This window comes from Dendronephthya gigantea, unplaced genomic scaffold, assembly GCF_004324835.1.
Source record: "Dendronephthya gigantea isolate DGI-Jeju-01 unplaced genomic scaffold, DenGig_1.0 000140F, whole genome shotgun sequence".
NCBI classification, from domain to species: Eukaryota; Metazoa; Cnidaria; class Anthozoa; order Malacalcyonacea; family Nephtheidae; genus Dendronephthya; species Dendronephthya gigantea.
This window is the reverse complement of record NW_021163150.1, coordinates 270,080-289,981: the sequence shown is the minus strand read 5'-3', so window position 1 is coordinate 289,981 and position 19,902 is coordinate 270,080. Positions and strand designations below refer to the sequence as shown.

General features: G+C 35.9%; 2 protein-coding genes across 2 annotated transcripts; both read left to right on the top strand.

The window, feature by feature from the left end:
• The first annotated feature begins 2,448 nt into the window (after positions 1–2,448).
• On the top strand, positions 2,449–7,951 carry LOC114536561 (titin-like). The gene is made up of 4 exons (XM_028557905.1): positions 2,449–2,559; positions 4,183–4,263; positions 5,229–5,555; positions 7,713–7,951. The coding sequence occupies exons 2-4, from the start codon at positions 4,203–4,205 to the stop codon at positions 7,949–7,951; spliced, it is 627 nt and encodes a 208-aa protein (XP_028413706.1). The 5' UTR covers positions 2,449–2,559; positions 4,183–4,202.
• A 788-nt stretch (positions 7,952–8,739) lies between these two features.
• LOC114536560 (peroxidasin homolog) lies at positions 8,740–18,077 on the top strand. The gene is made up of 8 exons (XM_028557904.1): positions 8,740–8,752; positions 12,730–12,996; positions 14,078–14,332; positions 14,668–14,787; positions 15,956–16,075; positions 16,519–16,531; positions 16,941–17,112; positions 17,436–18,077. The coding sequence occupies exons 1-8, from the start codon at positions 8,740–8,742 to the stop codon at positions 17,583–17,585; spliced, it is 1,110 nt and encodes a 369-aa protein (XP_028413705.1). The 3' UTR covers positions 17,586–18,077.
• The last annotated feature ends 1,825 nt before the right edge of the window (positions 18,078–19,902 follow it).

The following is a 19,902-nucleotide window of genomic DNA, read 5'->3' as shown; positions in this document are numbered from 1 at the left end:
AGCAGCAGTTTAATTTGTGCAGAGAGGGGGTTCTGAACTAAATTTTATTTAGCGCAAGGAATTGTGGTCGTGTGCGTTTTTTATGCGTAGAACACAAATTTTAAACTCGCTCATATCTATGTGCTTTTCGATTTCGATGGACAGGATCTTCAAATTTTTGTTAAACTTTGAAGCTTCTGTTCTATTTTGACAATTCAAGGTAAGATATTTTCATCTTTCGTTCACATGTTACGTTTACAATTTTAACTTGTATATATTTATGAAACGCGAAAAACAATCGATCACAGCTAGATTCATGCTGTTTATATACGAACTTATGCTGATTCGCTTTGCTTGAGCAGTTGAGCTGTCAGTGCTGTGCAGCAAATCAAGTCTTACATACAGATGCCTTAAAGTCTTTTTATCCATTGACATTTGTATTCTTTTGCTGATTTCCATATTTTGCATCAAATGATGCTTGACGCTAGCGAGTCGCGTTCAATAACATGACACAGTCGCAGATAAAATATGCAATTGATCGTCTAAATTGCCTGACTGAATCACTCAGATTCGTGCAATGTTTGACTTATTTTATATTAGGTTACTGTAAGCATAGGCATATGTTTTTATTCCTATTTTACAATGAGCTAAATGTTTTTGTTATTCAGGTTTTTTACCGGATCTTCGTGTGGTTTCTGATTACACGTCTTCTCGAGCGCAAAGTATTAAGGAGAGAACGCTGTCTTGCGAGTTGCAGCTCGTTGAAGTCAAAGTCTTTAGAAGCAGCTAGTTTTAAAAATATTTTAACATACGAATCACAACAGGAGTATTAACAATAATAGTAATATTAGGTAGCTAGAATTTTGCGCGCGTAGCGACATTTTCCCCGCAACAAAGTTGAAAGTATTGTACTTTCAGTTTCCGCGCGGAAAACATTGTTTGGGCGCAAAATTCCGCCTAGCGAAAATACGGGCCCTGAGCAGTAGCACATGTTTAACAAAATAGAACATTTTTTGGTAACATGGATATTTGTTTTTGAAATATGCTATTTGTCTTTGTTGTAAGAGTCCATGTAAATGTTTGGCTTCATGTGAAGACTAACAAAACATCACTTTACCCTTCGACAGCGGGAAAAACACTCCCGGGACCCGGGTCTATCCAACACCGGGGAAATTGGTGTTCATGACACTGTAAAATAGCTATTTTTAGACGATTCGTTTTTGCCGAGTGCAATCTACAAATCCTTTGGGCAATTGAACATTTATAAATCTTTTTTCTTTATTGCAAATTTACTCGCGAAATCATAATCATAAATCAGCCTATTTCAAAACAATTTTGAGATAAAAGTTAGAACTTGATATAGCATATATTGACCTACATATTGACGTCATTGACAGTGTTCTCGCTAATAGGTATTAATTCATGTACAGCCCCAGCGAGTTAACGCTCAATAGAGGTTCACTTTACGTTTTTAAACCTGCTATTGCTATTAGTTAAAACGGATTTAGTTTACTAACATTTCATATAACAATTCACTTGGACCCTAAAATGCTCGCAGCAATCCCTACCTTGCAGGTAAGCTAGTCCCCGAGCCGGCGCGAAGCGCCGTGCGAGGGTACTAATCCCTCGTTTATTGTTAAATTCACACAAACTCCAAGCATTGGGGTTAAAGCATGTTTCCCTGCTGAAATGATTCTTTTCCCTCCTCTTTCTGTGGGGTGCTGGTAACAATCTGACCTGGAGTTTGTTATTGTGTATTACTAGTAACACGCATATAAATTGCAAGTTGATAGCATATTTGATATAGAATGAAAATAAAAATGTATTATTGTTTAAATTAATATCAATAGAGGAAATATTTAAAAGGCTCAAGGCAACTACGCACTCACCTCTAACACTCAATTCTTCTATACCAAACGCATATCTTGCCTCCTCCGAGCTTGATGATACTTTTGTAAGGAAATTAAGACGAATTTAAACAGTGGTAAATAACTGCGCGACTGCATAGTAACACCGAGGAGTATACCCATTACAGTGTTACAGTGTTTAATACGAAACGAGATTTGTCAAAATTGTCGTAAAATAAAAAAATACAGTATAAAGCTACCTTCAAATGATAGTTCTTGAAACGATCGTTCCAAATCATCCACAATTTTGATCACAGGTTCAATACTTTTTCAAAATATATCTACATATTTAACCTTCACACATTTCCCACTTTTTCAAAAAAGGAGCCGGAAATCTGCATATTCTGCCAGGGGCTTCGCTCTCCCGTCGCGTCCTCCCCAAACACCCCTGCGGGCTCGCACATCTTAGCCACAGATCTCTATATTACGCTGAATGCAGCCTTTATGTTTTCCAATAAAGCGCCTGGGTACGAGGCTGGCCCACTGGGCTGGCCCTAACCACAGAGTACTATATCATTAAACTGTGCCCTAACACAGAGGAGGCTTGACCGGGTGGCCCTGACAGGCCTGACTAGTAGCGCCAGAAGGGAGGATGTATTGCACCGTATGAACCAGGAAGTGAAAGAAACTTAGCGAATTATTGCTTGTAATAGATCAAGAAACATCGTTGTAGGTAAAATATTTGTGTGTTTTTTCTTTGTTTCTGGTTCTTACAGAGCCTATATTTGATGTGAACCATATAGATCATCCCATTCGAAGTTTCTGAGAACTTCGGGAATAGCTATCGTATTATAAAGTGAGTATCGTTTTAGTTTAAATTATAAGCACCAACAACATCAACCAGCAACAAAGCCGCCACGTTTTCGCTAATAAGAGATATTGTACCAAATTTCTTACAGCAACATATATTATATACAGAACATTTAATATTATTCCTCTGCTTCTACATGAAAGAAATAAAAAACAATGCCAATTGCAAGCATTTGCGGCCATCTTGGACTATGTGCGAAGGGCATGTTTTATATTTATATTTGGTATTATATTAGCAATGATAGGGCTGATGTTCTGTGACGGTTTGCTTTGGAGCTAGCCTGAAAATTTGGACGCATTGATAATGTAGATAATTCAAATTCTTTAATGTAAAGCTTAGCCACTTTTCGAGGTTTAATAACAATTCAGTATAACATTGAGAACTAGCTGAACAATATGTTTTGTAATAATTTGTGTATTGCCAAATACTAGGCGTAGTATCGAAATAGAAAGCGGAATTAACTGCAACACCGTATTTTATGCGCATGAGTTATTTTTGAAGAAGCTCTATGAAGAATTGGAAAAATAATAGACCCAAGTAATACCCCTGTTGCCACGGCATGTTTTACAAAGTTGACAGGAACTGGCCATGCTATAGCAACAGTACATAAATACATAAAAACACCAATCGAGTAAGACAGATATTTAAGGCCTATTTATTGTTTCCTACATTTCGAATATTTCGAATTGCAAAATTACGAACATGAAGTTCTAAAAAATAACGTAACGTCACAATGAATAATAATTATACTAGTCTATGGATGATTACAAAGGGCAGCTTTGTGATGTTTATTCGCATACGTTAATTGTGTATTTGAGCTGTTATTTTAATATGTATATCATAGATTCATAGTACTTGTGCAAGCAATGTGTGTGAAAATTTGATCAAAGCTAAGAAATAATTTTTTTTGTTAGAACTAGATGATGTAATGACACTGTATAATATATAAAAAGTAATCCCCCAGTGAAGGTTTGGTCTTCTTTAAAATTAATAATGAATTTACTCAAGTCCTGCAGAATATGTATAATACCAGAAGTGCAACTAGAGATTGTTTTTGTGTCCTCAAATTTTCCCAAAATGTGCACATCATGCACATGCAGCCATCACACTTGCTGGAATGATGGTTGCCTGTTGCCATTTTTCTTTCATTTCTGCCATTTTAGTACAAATATGTAAACTATTATCTTTGCGAATGCAGAGACATTAGCAAAATAGGTCACCAGAAAGAAACAATGGAAGCAATGATTTAATAACAAATGATAAAAATCATATGTTCAACACTTGTCATTAGATGTCTGTGTTTATGTGACACTTTTAGGAACCAAATTTGAATAGTGAATAGTAAATAAGCCTGTTTTGAGGATAACCATAAAAATACAAGTATGTAATAATGATAAATAATAATGTACATGTATTCCCCTATAATTAGTTAGTTGTTTAAAAATTGTCTTGCTTTGCCAAGCTGGTCATCATTTTTCATTTTAGGTTCAAAGTTTTGAAAAAATATGTCTGGTAATAGTGTTCTTATTTTATTTGGTCTCAGTTGCTTGCTATCAGCATGTTGTGGTGAGTTTTGCTCTGTATATTCCAGCTAGCAAGTTTTTGCTAGCTCTGTAATTTTTGCCCTCTGTAATTTCCAGTGCTCTTATGAAAGTTACTATAATTCTGTTTGGTCATGGCAATTAAGCTAGTATATACAACCTTGTGAAACATGCTCTTATTGTACTGAAAATGCCATATACCCACAATATTTTTAAAATAACTACAAAACAACCTTGTACAAAACACTTTCAGGTTCATAATATATTTCTTGACAAATTGTCCTAATGTCCAAATGTCAAGCAGTGTCCACATAGAATCTGCCTTTATACATGTACCTGCTGTAATCTGCAACTCGTTTTTGTATCATTATGCATATACCCCTCTAACAAACTCATACTACATACCCGTGACCAATTGTAAGAACTTATAGTATTGTTCAAGATCATTGCTTTTGTCCTAAGAAATTTTGCTAATTAGTCCATTTTTTTCCTTTATACAAGCTGTATGTATCTGTTGAAAAGTTTAAAATATTTTAATTTTGTGTGACAATATTAAATATTGTTTTCAAAATTATATATCTGTTATTGACTGAGCGAGAGGTCTGTACAAGAGGATACTGGTCGAGTTCTTTTTTCGCTTGTATGGACCGAGCCTTAATAGGCGAGGTCCATACAAGCGAAAAAAAGAACGAGACCAGTATCCTCCTGTACGGACCAAACAAGCTCAGTCAATAAACTATTTATTATATGACTAAAAACAATTAAAATTCCCAACTAAAAAATTCCCGCCGAATCTGGCCGGTCCGTACTGTTGGTTACCAACCGCTCAGGAACCAATCAGAATGCTTGATTTTAGTTGATGGACCGATGAACTATTCTAGTCATATAATAATATAATGTATTTGATGCATATAATTATTTGATTGTTTTGAAACTAAAAGTTATTTCGTTGTTTTAAACTGTAAAAAACTGTAAACAATTTTCCTATAGGAACAGTATATCCACCAACAAACGGGACGAGATTGACTCTTTTAAAAGGATCAACTGCGAGAATATCCTGGAGATTTGATGGTGTAGGGACAATTAATGCTCGATCTTGGTATTTTCAAAGTATTGACGCGTCACGAGAAGAAACAATTGCATTACTTCCTCGAAACAATGTCTCTGATATACCAAAAAGCAGCTTACCTCGTGTAAATGTAGAGAAACCAGCAACTCTGATTTTACAAAACTTAACTGAGAAATATAATGGAACGTACAGGTTTGAACTTGCAGCAGCTGGTGGAGGCGATTCTAGCATCGTGGTTTATATTGCAGGCAAGTTTTCACACTAAATATTTTTACTTTATTCAGTATTGCACTTCCATAGCAATCCCCGAAAAAGTTTATATTTGCAGATTTTTTTTGCAGAATATTTTTTGCATGAGATTTGCTGATCAGGTATAGTTGTTCCGAAATTATATTAATGCAAATATATTACATTTTCTGGGGTACAATCATAGATATTTGTGGTTTGTTTCATTTTTTCAACCCGGGATTAATTAATGCATGCCGCGTATTGGGAATTTTAATCAAAATTGTTTTTTATCCGAACTGCGAGTGACTGGAATAGTTTACCAGCACACATAGCACTGAGTGACACTTTCGACAATTTTAAAAAGGAGCTAATTAAACATTTTAAATAGATGTTTTAGGATAATACTGTAACTGTATGTAAATATTTATTATTTTATAGTTAGTGTGATGCCACGTAGGTTTCACTGACTTAATAAAGATGATGATGATGAAACTTTAATCCGAGAGAAAATGTAACTCAGGACCCCACCTCCGTGTGTTACGCCACTGCTAGTTGTGATAGTCCCTGTTCACATAAACCCAAGAGAACTTTTCGACCCCAGGGCCCGGATAACTTAGACGTATTCGGAAAAGGACAATAGGCGTGGTGCAAGTTAATCGAAAACAATGCTAGCCAGATTTTCGACTGCCAAACTTTCAAAATCATTTATTTATTTCAATGATTATGTAAATGATCATATGTAAATGATTTGAAATTCGATAGAAGAAAAGCCTCACGAAAATCGTAAACACGCCTCCTGATCTTTTCTGAATATGCAATAATTTGCTATAAAAAATCAGTAGAGTAATTAATTTATTAGCTCTACTATTTTACTATATATATAATAAACATACTTGCATGGAGGTTTTTACGCACCGAAGGGGTTTGGGAGTTTCCTGAAAACGAGCATTTAGATCGCACAACATAACGTAAACAAACAAACTTAGGCTGAAAGCTTAGAATACTTGACTTTTTTAAGAGAGAGAAAGTGCACACATTCTGCGGAAACATTGCCAATCTTTATCGATTTTCCCGAACAATTTTCGGCGGCCATCTAGAAAATCTCGAATTCACTGGGTAAGTTCGGACTAGCAGTTGAGCTTGAGAAAAGCTTGCCTGTACGAAAACGCTTTTACCCGAGGTATGAGATGACGATAATTAAGCACACAATGTAGTTTGGCTAGGGCCTGGTTCACACTTGTCCTAAGAATCGGGGATCCATTGCATTATTTTCCGACAGACAAAGGATTTTGCGAACCAGCGACCTCTGACAAAGGGGATCCCAGATTAAACCTGGCTGAGGCCTGGTTCTAGAATTTGCAGTTGTTTACGGCAAAGCATGTCAGGATGTCGCAAATATATATTGAAGTGGAGCATAATATTTGCAAAGCTTTATTCTTCTTGTTTCTCCCCCCACAGAATACTAATTAAGAAATATAAAACATTTTCCTCGATAAAAATATTTTTTACAAATGTTATAAGTCGATTCAATTACAAATTCTCATTACATTACTTCGCTTGTCAAGTTCGACACTTCGACGGGAAAAGTCCGTGTTTTTATACAGTTATAGAAACACGCTTCTCGACCAACCAGCACGCGCGTACTATAAGTATTATATTATAATAACCCTTAATATTATTTGTACAAAATTTCACATCTCCTTACAATGGCGTTATTTAGGCCTGATTCACATAGCTCCTAAGAATCTGGGACTCCCTTTGTCCGCATGAGGTCGCGGGTGCGCAAAATGCTTTGTCTATCGGAAAGTAATACAATGGATCCCCGATTCTTAGGAGCTGGTGTGAACCATGCAGGCCTTAACCGAACGAAATTTTTCGCTCGATTTTCTCTTCAATTGTGACAGGTGAAGGGAATCCGCTACGGTCGAATTCTCGCAATTGAAACGAATATCACGAGAAAAATTTCCTTTGATCGAAAAATTCCTAGTGGAAAACCGGCTTTATTATTTGTGCATGAATGTTATTGTTGTCAATGTTGTGGATGTAATTTATTTGCCTTTCACGTCCCTAAAAGGGTCGATCAGCCTTTGTAGAAACGGTTTGTGAATATAACATTTTGAAAATATCAACAACAGTGTAAAGTTTGTGTTGCCCCTTACAATTTTTTTGCATTTTAGTTACCCCATCGGTGTCAATCAGTTGTTCCCGTGTGAACACAGTGAATACAAGCGATGAATTTTCATGTGTATGCAGAGGGGAGGGTGGGAACCCCCCTGCAAACGTCACGTGGTATAAAGGAAACAAAATTATGGCCACAGGAATTGTAGAAGCAAAATTAAAATTCTCAAACGTTGATAAAGACGACAGCGGAAACTACACGTGTGTTGCTGAAAGCCACGAGAAGGCAAAAAATTAACAGAAATTGAGTTGATTGTCCTTTGTAAGTATATAATATAATAACTAGATTTACTACAAAGTAAAAGGGAATGCTGAGCGAGCCATTTTGACTTTCAAAGATGCATTTGGAAAAATATATGGACTAAAATAATTGGTCATGCCCCATACGGCGTTAGTATGTGGGTAAGGTGATTTTTTGCATGTTTCTACACAATTGCAAGGGAAATGGCAATTTGTTTAATATTTGCTTACTCGTTATCTAGCATAGAATTATTTTGGTCCTAAATTGCGCACCCTAGAATAAAGGGATAGTTTAACAGCCAGTATTGTTTTAAGATTGATATAAGGCCAAGTTTAGATGACGAATTTTCGTTTCCTGAATGCAACTGAGATAGTACCTTCTGAGATAGTACCAACTGAGATACCTTCATCGTCATCTTGTTATCTGAACTAATTCCACTTGTTTGGCAAAGATATATATAAATATATATATATATATATATATATATATATATATATATATATATATATATATATATTCGAAGTATAAATATTAAAGCCCAACATAGTGCTTTCAGTAAAGCCATAAGAGACAATCAAACCATTTGAGAATAATAAAAATATATTTGGTAGTAACGTTTCGTCTTAACTTAAGACATCTTCAGACTAAATGATAAATTACATGATAATTTGAATATGTAGACTAGTAATATATTTACAAGGTATCAATTTACAAAAGGTGATAACAAGGACAACGTAAGAACAAGCGGTACATGAGAGGACAAGGGACAGAGACGTCACGACACGATGACAATACGAAGTAAGGACTAAAATAAATTGAGAGGGATAGAGTTGCCTTGAACATTAAGAGAAGGCTTAAGTTTGGTGATGAGGAGACTCTCATGTATCATTAGCTCATAAGAGTCAGATGAGGAAGAGAGGATTCTAAATTCGTGATTATCTCAACCGACAACATCCCAATATATCCTTCACATCTGACAAGGAAGACAATGGCAAGCTTCCTTTTCTTGATGTTGAGATATTACGCTCTAACGGGAAGTTTACGACTTCGGTGTATCGTAAACCTACGTTTACTGGTCTCTTCACGAATTTCCATAGCTTTATACCACTCAGTTATAAACGCTGCTTAAAATCATGTTTACTCCATCGCATTTTCAATCTCTGCTCGACTTATGAAAACTTTCACGTCCAACTCGAAATTGTTAGAGAGTTATTCCAGGTCAACGGGTTTCCTTCGCATTTATTCGACCGTCTGGTCCGAAAATTTCTCGATAATACGTTCGTTCCAAAACTGCCTATCCTAACAGCACCTAGGAAAATCATCTATTTTTGTCTCCCTTTTACTGGGTTACACTCCATTCAGATTCGCACTCAAATCAACCGTCTTTGTAGCGCCGCTTTTCCGCATTTGGATGTTAGATTTGTTTTTCGTTCCACTGGAAGGCTTTCCTCACTTTTTCCGTTCAAAGATAAAGTCCCTAAGTACCTGAGATCTGGTGTAGTTTATTTATTTAAGTGTCGATGCTGTTCCGCGTCGTATATGTGGGCCAAACCACGCGTCATTTACACACCAGAATATCAGAGCGCTTGGGAATATCACCCATCACTGGTAAACAGACCTCAAGCCCTGTTATGTCCAGTATACATTCGCATCTAAAGGCTTGCGGACACCCGGCTAGCTTTGACGAATTTAGAATCCTCTCTTCCTCATCTGACTCTTATGAGCTAATGATACATGAGAGTCTCCTCATCACCAAACTTAAGCCTTCTCTTAATGTTCAAGGCAACTCTATCCCTCTCAATTTATTTTAGTCCTTACTTCGTATTGTCATCGTGTCGTGACGTCTCTGTCCCTTGTCCTCTCATGTACCGCTTGTTCTTACGTTGTCCTTGTTATCGCCTTTTGTAAATTGATACCTTGTAAATATATTACTAGTCTACATATTCAAATTATCATGTAATTTATCATTTAGTCTGAAGATGTCTTAAGTTAAGACGAAACGTTACTACCAAATATATTTTTATTATTCTCAAATGGTTTGATTGTCTCTTATGGCTTTACTGAAAGCACTATGTTGGGCTTTAATATTTATACTTCGAATATATATATATATACAGTAGGAGGCAAAAGTTTGAGTCCAGTGACTGTATTTCTTTGTTTCAGCAGCATATATTAATATTCTACAGAAAACCTTACCGATAAGTGAACTAGAAAAAAGTAAACAAGTAAACAGAAAAATACATGCTGTACAACAACTATGAGATGTTATGATATTCATTTTTACGTATTTTAATGTGCAAACATGCATTTACATGCATGTCATTGCTTAGTTCCCTCTTTTTTGCTCTTGAAATGACCTTTATTCTTGCTCGCATAGATTCCATAGGTTTTTTAATGTCACACGTTCAATACCTTGCCAGCATTCGTTGACCACTTGCCTCAAGTCAGCCTGGCTGGCGGGTCTGTGCCTCGCCCTCTTCCGGTTAAAACGGTTCTACAAGTGCTCCATAGGTTTTAGATCTGGAATATGAGGTGGAAAGCCATGACAACGAGATCACCAGAATGAGTTTGCTTCTAAACGATTTCTGGCACATAGAAGATGTGCATGTGCTTAGGGTGATTATCATGTAGTTAGACGTGCGATCATCTTTGTACCAGATGAAATTCCATGTCCTTGAAGAATTGGATGATACTTTTCTTTAATTAGGATCCTATTATATCTTTCAATATTGCCAAACCGAGCATGACCAAAGCAGCTAAAAGTTTGCTTGAGTAGGATTTAGTTTCTTCGAACCTCTCCAAGGTTAGTTGCATACCACCTTTTTAAATTCTCACTTCTGCGATCTTACGAGGAAAGAATCCTTCAATACTTAATGGAACTATTTGTCCTTGTGCACCATCACTTTGCCCTTTTTCCTACCCATCTTGGGCAGTGTAAAGGAATGAGAACTTTATTTTGTTATAATTTAGATCATTAGGACCAAAACAGTGTGCAATTAATATAGTTTACAGTACTGAAACACTAGCACGCATGTCTTAACTCCAATACGCTGCCAGGATTTAATACTGGAATTCTACAACGACTGGACTCAAACTTTTGCCTCCTACTGTATATATATAATATAATATTATATATATATTATATATATATATATATATATATATATATAAATCTATTCCAAATAGACTTTTGTAGAACACAGAGTGCTCAATACATAGAATGCAGAGCGTGTTATATAACAATTATAAATACAATTCTTTCAATTAGTTGCTACTTTAAGTTTCATGCACTTAAGCAATCATCAGGCAACGTACTAATGAAAACACGGTTAAATTGCGCGAGCTCACAAAATGCGTGCACGCACGCAAATTCCTCGCGGGATATTTCAAACGTTGAAACGCGTCAACAAACTAATAGCACAGTTTAAGGATATATATATCTCTAAACTGTGCTAATAGCTCGCGCAATTTAACCGTGTTTTCATTAGTACGTTGCCTGATGATTGCTTAAGTGCATGAAACTTAAAGTAGCAACTAATTGAAAGAATTGTATTTATAATTGTTATATATATATATATATATATATATATATATATATATATATATATATATATATATATATATCTATATATATATATACAGCCGCTGTCATTAATGTTGTCCAAATCAGGTATATCAATATACCTGTCATGTGACTTATTGGTATGCACCAACTCGAGTGTGCTTGCTATGTAAATGTATCAGCTATGCGGGTGCTTCATACATTTACATAGCAAGCACACTCGAGTTGGTGCATACCAATAAGTCACATAACAGGTATATTGATATACTTGATTTGGACAACATTAATGACAGCGGCTGTATATATATTATATATATATATACACTGGCGGTCAAAAAGAACTGCTCAAATGTTGCTAATATCGTATGTAACTGGAATCTTAGCAATCAATCTTTTATTGTACACTGGCTGTCAAAAAAAATTGTTTAGATACAAATTCATAAATAAGAAGCGAATATAGGAGAGAGCTTTATAGGCATTTTGGATAATTCTTTTATTCCAAGCAATATTTCAATAATGTTATGCAACCTGCCACACTTCCAAGATATTCAAACAATGGTTTCATGAGAACAGGGAGTGACAGAAATGGATTTGCCTGTACAGTCAAAAGACCTTCACCCTATTGAAAATCTGTGGGACAATGTCAATCGGGGATAGTGCAAGAAAGAAATTAATTCATAAAGGGTCCATGATTTATGGGTTGCTGTAAAGACTGTCCATTGGATGAATTTCTTTTGAACATTAAGATTACCACCTTAAAAAAAAGTATATACCACGCCGGTGTAAGGCCGTCATCAATTATAAGGCCAAAGGAGGGTCAATAAAATATTAAGATTTCATACAGCTTAGCAGGTATAATCTAGCCTATATTTACTCGTATATATTGTTAAAGGGACAGTTACATTCATTTGAGAGCATTTTAACATGTTTTGAGCAGTTCTTTTTGACCGCCAGTGTATATATATATAATACACTGGCGGTCAAAAAGAACTCCAATGTGCCCTCCCGGCTATCACTCAACTTCCCAAATCTTTCAGCCATTTTGTTTACTCAGTGTATACTAAAACAATTAGACAACTCGCCTTCGTTGTCTATGAGCGAATAGTCAACTCAGGCTTCGCCTTCGTTGACTATTCGCTCATAGACAACTCGGACTCGTTGTCTAATTGTTAAATATACGACTCGAGTTCGCAGAATAACTCCTTTCTTTTAGTGAAACCAAATGTGACAACAAATTGTTCCAGTCCACTCATCGTCGACGAAGGCGATGATGTCATATGTGAGTGTAAATGTAAAGATGGCAACCCTCCAGCAAAGTGTACTTGGTATGGCAATGACGGCAAGATTGTGAAGGAAGGATTGAAGCTTAACGCATTATTAACACGGCGTAATGTTAGTGAACAAGATAGTGGAAAATACAAGTGTGTTGGTTTAAGTCATACTGCACGGAATGAAACGTCTATAAATGTAAAAGTTAAATGTAAGTATATGAATTATCCATCCAGGTAAGATGAATTATCATTCACTTTATAGCATTCTAAATTTTGATTGGTTAATTTACCTGCAAATAATTGTGTACAGGTAATAGTATGATTATGCGCATTTGGTGAAAACGTTGCCCAGCCGCAGGTGATACTCTGAGCATGCGCATTGCCATCAATCGCTGTAAACAATGGCGACTTGCAGTTGAGTGAAGCTGAGTTGTCTGATTTACTGAAAGGAAAATATGTTGAAAACACAAAAAACTTTTAAGCATTCAAACTTTTAATTAAGTGAATGATAAAACTCGGCAAATAATTGATCTCACCACAAATCACGATATTTTGCTCGACCTCCTTTGAATAATTGTTAATTATGTACAGGCCATATTCGTATAGAATACCTTGGCCCCACAGTAGCTGAAGTTGGTCTTCCACGTATTGACCGTAACTATACGAGGTTATTTTGGGGTAAATCTGGTACAAGTATACATTTATGTCGCTATATATAACGACAGTCGATCTGTTATTGTTAGTATATGGCTTAAAAGTAATGACGTAGCTATGTGTGATACCCCGATCAAATTTCCCCCTTTCTCGGTAAATTGAATTTTGGTCTCGTGCTACGTAAATTTGTGATCTACGATCTTAACGTTATGTGAACTCCTTAACGAACCTCCTTACTGAACTCCTAAATGACACACCGGATGCGATCCGGCGACGCGACCTGACACGATTTTTGCGAATTTTTCAGTTTACAAAATCACTATGTTTCATCTTGTTGTGATATTCTTTGAAAAAATTGAAAATTTACGTCGCGTTGACAAATCGCGCCCAGTGTGCGTTGGCCTTAAAGCCCTATTTAGCCTGCGCTATCACTGAGTTTTACCGCAGTAGCGGGCGGATACAGGATAAGTGAGAATAAATTTCTACAGGTCTAACTTGCAATCATTTTCGAAATTTGGTTATGTAATTTATTTTGAATTACCCTGAATCTGCCACTGTTTTACAGAACTCTTTTAATACCAGATCAAGCTGTCACGCCATTTAGTATTTAATATCAGAATATACAATTTTTTTTAGTCAAACCTAAGAATACACGCATTGAGTTCTCAATGAACCCAGCTGTGATCAATGGATCAGTAAACGTAACGTGTGCATCTGATGGGTTTCCTGGACTCAATTATGCTTTTACCCATAATAATACTGATCTCAATATTACCGGCAACGTGTATGTCATACACAAAGTGGCGTGGAAGGATGCTGGAACATACAAATGCACTGCAAATAATACACTGGGAAACGATTCTGATTCCAAAATATTAACAGTTGTCCCAGGTAAGTATTATACCTTCAGATATGTTATTGTATTAACATTCTCGTTGTTAGCTAGTAAAACGGATCTGTTGAAGAATAACAAAAGAATAGGGTGAAAGCTAAACGTCATGCATATAGGTGATTTTAAGCAAAGGAACGTCAAGACGTTAGTAATAGTAGAAAGGATTAACAAGGAGGAATTTCGTTTTAGACCAATCAGCAATCGCCCTACATGCTTATGATGTATAGGCAATGTAAAAACGTAAATAGTTTCCATTAGCCTATAATCTAGCGTCTATATAAAGTTTTGTTGATCTATAGGGTTTTACTAAAACTCTTTTCTCTTTAAATTATAGAATTAAAATCATCATCAGCAATAATGGCATCATCAACAATCATGCCATCACCAACTGTCATGCCATCATTAAAAACACCAGTACCAACAAACACGACCACTTCGTCATCGACACCAAAAGGTAACGCAGCAAATAGGGCCATACTTGCATTTTTAGGCCAGAGAAAAAGCGAAATAAATTTTAGTTAACAAACGGGAACCCTTCCTTTGGGAAGCTATATAAATGAGACGAAATACACGCGCGAAATAGGCAATTTTTGGGAACTACAAAAATATCATGTTTTGGCTATAGTCTATATCGTAGACTATCCACTATCACACTGACAAAAACGACGAGGACAATGTCCAGTCCAGTTCTAAATAATTGTCGGTTAACTCGATTAAGTGTTTCCAAAGTTTCACGATCTTTCGTTTCGGTGATGTATCTGCTCGAGGTGAGGCAATCTATTGTTTCGAATATATCGAAGATTGCTTCTGCTATACTATGTACTAGAGCAAATGACAGGTAAACATACTGTATATATTTTTGGATTATGTGCATGCCATATATTTTGACATATTGCTTTATTTCGGAGAAATGAATACATAACGTAAGGTAAGTTAATTTTGATATTTCCCTATATATATTTGTGACTAAAAGTGGCCTAACTGATATATTTTACTTCAACTATTGATTATTTTCGTCTGCTCTAGCGAAAGATGTTATAAGTTTTTTACACTGCAGTAAAGATTTTATTCGTGGACCACGTTCAATAAAGTTCCAACCTTTTTTGGTCAGGGTACTATTTTACACGAAAGGCTAAAATACGTCTACGTATACAAAGATTGAACCTTGACATTGTAGCACATTGATTGTGGTGTATAAAATAGGAGCAAGTTTGAAAATCGGGCAAATCCTCGTAAATCTACGCAATTTTTTTACATTCTGTAGAGTGCGGCAATAGATTAGAAATTAGACAGAATATTCATTACATCCTGTGTAATGGCTAGGTATTGTTGTTTTCAAATATTGTTGTTTTCGTAACCGTGGCGTTAACGCAACCACTGCCATTCGCCAAAACAAAATTATTTTTTCACTTCTCGTTGTTGTAAAATATAATATCAAATGATCTTAGTGGTTTCCGTGCATAGGGCTATGGATATTTTTATATTTTTTGTTAATCTGCTAGTATCGCTACTCATGCATAACCCCTGCTTCGACAGTGAATAAAATAAAAAAGTAGGACCCGCGAGCATTAGGAAGGCAGTAATTGTGGTCATAATTCTAGGAGTTTTTCTTCTCTTCTTAGGTAATGGTACTAACGATAATGGTAGTAAGGGATCAAACATTCCTGCCATTGCTGCAGGAGCTGCTGCTGGTGGGGCCGCGTTGGCTGGCATGGCCGCTCTCTATTATAAATCAAAAAAAGGTAAGCTATTTAAGGTGTTGAGCCAGCTGGTTTCCACCATTTGAAATTTAACACCAGTAGGTCTCCAGGTGATTGAAAAACATCGAAAGAGGACTGGAACTTATTGTCAAATAGAAACTGAACATTGCAAGTTCACTGATTTCGTGTAAGAGATGCTTTTTCAAGCTATTTTAAAACAATTTATTTGACTCCGAAGTCCGACCTCTATCAATTGTATCTCATTGATTTTCAATTTTTTAATATATGGTCGGTACCATACATTAAACCCTGCAGGTTTTCTTTCTCCTTCTATACTGCATGCGGAATAGAGAATCAATTGGTCGATCAAAATTGTGGATTTTGGAGTAGTTAAGAAGAGTTTTCTACGACCGACCGCAGCAGGCTATATTTATATAAATCTTCTTGTGCAATGTTTTCACAATTGTCATCTTTTGTTATTTTAGGAGGCAACAAAAGGTAGGTGTAATTTCTTAATTTGAAATTTAATTGCAAAAGATTTCTACTTCCCTATATGTAATTTTTATTTCTATGCGTATTGCAGACAGTTTATACTGTAGCTATATTTCGTGGCTTATAATCACGACTGACTGACAAATAAGTGCATGATATTAAACAACATAGGACAAATTTAATGTGCTATAAGCAATTAAGGCGGTTTTATCTAAAATCTAAAAGAACGATGACCTTATCGTAGAGTAAAGCAACATCATTGAGAGAAAGCCACTTTCAAGGACACATCAAACTGGCGGCGAATAGCTTCAAAATGCTCTCAGACATATAACTTTATAAACATATAATACATACAGCTTTTGTTTCGTACAATTACTCTCACAATATATCTTAATTTTCGTCACTGGTATTTCAGTAACGTTAATCCAAATGGCTCTAGAGTGATCTCAAACCACGGAATGGAGGCCATAGATGGAAACGCCTACGATACACCCGATAAGAGTGAAGGGTCTCAGAAAACGGAGAAGCCTGCTGCAGACTCCCACGTCTATGCAGCTGTCGATAAAGAAAACAGAAAAGGAAACACGGTATGTAAGGTTGGAATCCACAATTACAAAAAAGATAATGGATATACATTCTGCCGGGCTCACATACCATGCATGTAAATTTCACATACACATTTTACCTGGTAATGTACTATTTTATTTTACGACAAAAAAGATGCTTTATGCCAGGGACCTTATGGTCGTAATAACTACTAATGTTTGGGAGATTGGTTTATACCACAGACAAATATATCCATAAATTGCGTAGTGGCAAAATACTTTTTACGAAATTTCCTGACAAGTCCATCATATTCCTGCAACAATCAGTTTTCCACTCATCTCAACAAGAGCGTCCTATTTTTCAGTTGTATTTATCTCTGGACTCTGAGGCGCTGAAAAGACCGTCACAGAAGAAACCAGCGGAAAGCCTACCTAAAAATGTACCAACTGAGTATGCGAGCATCGACTTCATGAAGACTGCGAAGACACCAAATGACGACAGTGTTTCAACCTAAATGTGGTAGCGAGGTACTAGTAGGGATGTTGCGGGGTAAATTTAGTAGTCTCCATTTAGTCATATACTTGTCTTAAATAATTGTCTCGACGATTTGCATTTTACGTGAGTTATCTGCAACACTCAATATGAGCATTTTGATTTTGTAGTTTTTGATTAAACATTTTGTAGTTTTCCACGGTGGGGAGCCTCGCCGTTGATGCACGTTCCTGTAGTAAGCATATATATAGAGAGTAGGTTGTAAGACAACATATTCAAGGAAATATCAGTGGGAATAAAATATACGCGTAGTTTAACTGCAGAAAATATAGAAATCATTTATAAGTAGAAAGTCTTACATTTTCATACCTTGTGTGAGATTTTCAATGATGTTTCTGCAAAATTGGCCAAGCCAACAGCTTTCATTTTCATAGTCACAAGAGACACTAAACTAAACGTCTTTAAATGCAATCCCAAATGTTTCACAATAAACACTAAACTGCGTGGATGTCCATAGAATGAACTCCTAAATGCTTTACCATGTACACTAAACTGGATCTCATTAAAATGAAATCCGGAATATTTCACGACATAGATAGCTACTAAACTGAATGTTTTCGCAATAAAATCCCAAACGCGTTTGTCATAGTTCAACCATCAATTGAGCCAAAAGACTAATAGCCACTGAGAGTTTTCTGCGAGGGCTTTTGTTCCGCAAATATCTTAAGTTAAAACACTTGGAACTCAATGTTTTCAATTTCTTCAAGTGCTGCGTTGTTTAAAAACAGCGAAAAATAACGATTAAAATATCTTGTTTGGTACATTTTTAATGGGGCACATTTCGAATGGTGCATGATAATTGTTATTTAAATATAGCCCTAATTGTTTGTAGACGCTTTCCCAAAATCTTGTCAATTAAAAATTGGCCCAGAAAAAGGTTTGATTAATGACATTGATTCCCTAGCTAGAATGGTGAAATCAATGGTACCAGAATACAAACACGCCTTGTTGCCTGCAAATATGCCAGTAATATTGCTCAAAAATTTTGGTAAAGATTAGACTGAAAATAATGAGAACGATATTGTCATTATGTACTTCCCTCGATATCACATAACTCATAAGTATATGAAAACACGCGCATGCGGTAGTCTACTTTCTTAAAGATCGTAGCATTTTGGTAATATGAAAAACAGTTGCTATATATGAACGTTTTTCTGTTAGGTCTATATATGTAATATGTGTATTTGTAATTTGTATTGAATAGCTATAGTTTTGGTATAAACGTAATTAGATAGAGTCATAATGTCACGCCATAGGTTGTGATTTATGTGTCGACGATTACTTACTAACGTTTTTGCCTTTCCTGACTTCGACCAATTTATGTTCCCTGGTTCACACGTGATCCACCATGGTCCATGTTTGTCCTAATGGCTGCAGCTAACATTCAGCCACTGTAACAGTTTCTATGGTGGAGTAAAAATATTCCATAGAAGCTAAAGCAGTGAGAGTTATTAAACATTATCTGCAACGTGTTGCTTGATATAACGGCACCTTGGTTTTTTGAAACACGGGATAAAGTCAATTTTTTATCATTGCTGAAAACGCTTGCTTGAGCCGGTGAAAGCATGATTATAGAAGAAATATGGCGGAAAATGTTAGTAAGTTATCGAATATATTTTAGATTAAAGAAATGCCTGCAAGATATAATAATGTATAATTATAACGTAGAAATTAAGTGCATCATAATTTGCACAATATAACTATATATATACTGTATATCACGTACAGAATATGTAAAACATATGTAAAATGTTGTATATTGATTAATTACATTGATTAAAAAACAAGACTCCGGCGTGCCGTGCACGTGACAGTCTTCAATATAAAGCTTCTGAACATAAACACTACAGTTCGCCTCATTTAGATGCCTTGCCAACCTAAATGTTATTCGATCGCGAAATTCAGAAGCACATCGTACTTTAACTGAAAAGTTCAATCGTTCAAAAATGAAAATAAACCGCATGATACGTTCACTTTGTCTTACACTTTGCCTTTGGAATTCGCGCTTATATAGTTATATTAAATCTTCAATCCTGTGCAAACTACGCGACGTGTCAACGCGCCCATACACGACCACATCATCTTGTTAAACGGCGAAAAAGCAGCGATATTATTAAAATAGGACCAGAATCTACATGTACTAAATATATTCTTACCCCAATTAGATTTAAACTTAATCGAATAGCATCAAAAGAACGGTTTATTTGTTCCTCTTGGAGGAATTGCCGTATCATGCGAGTGAAATCGAATCGCGCGTCGGAAAATTAGCCAACGCTGTG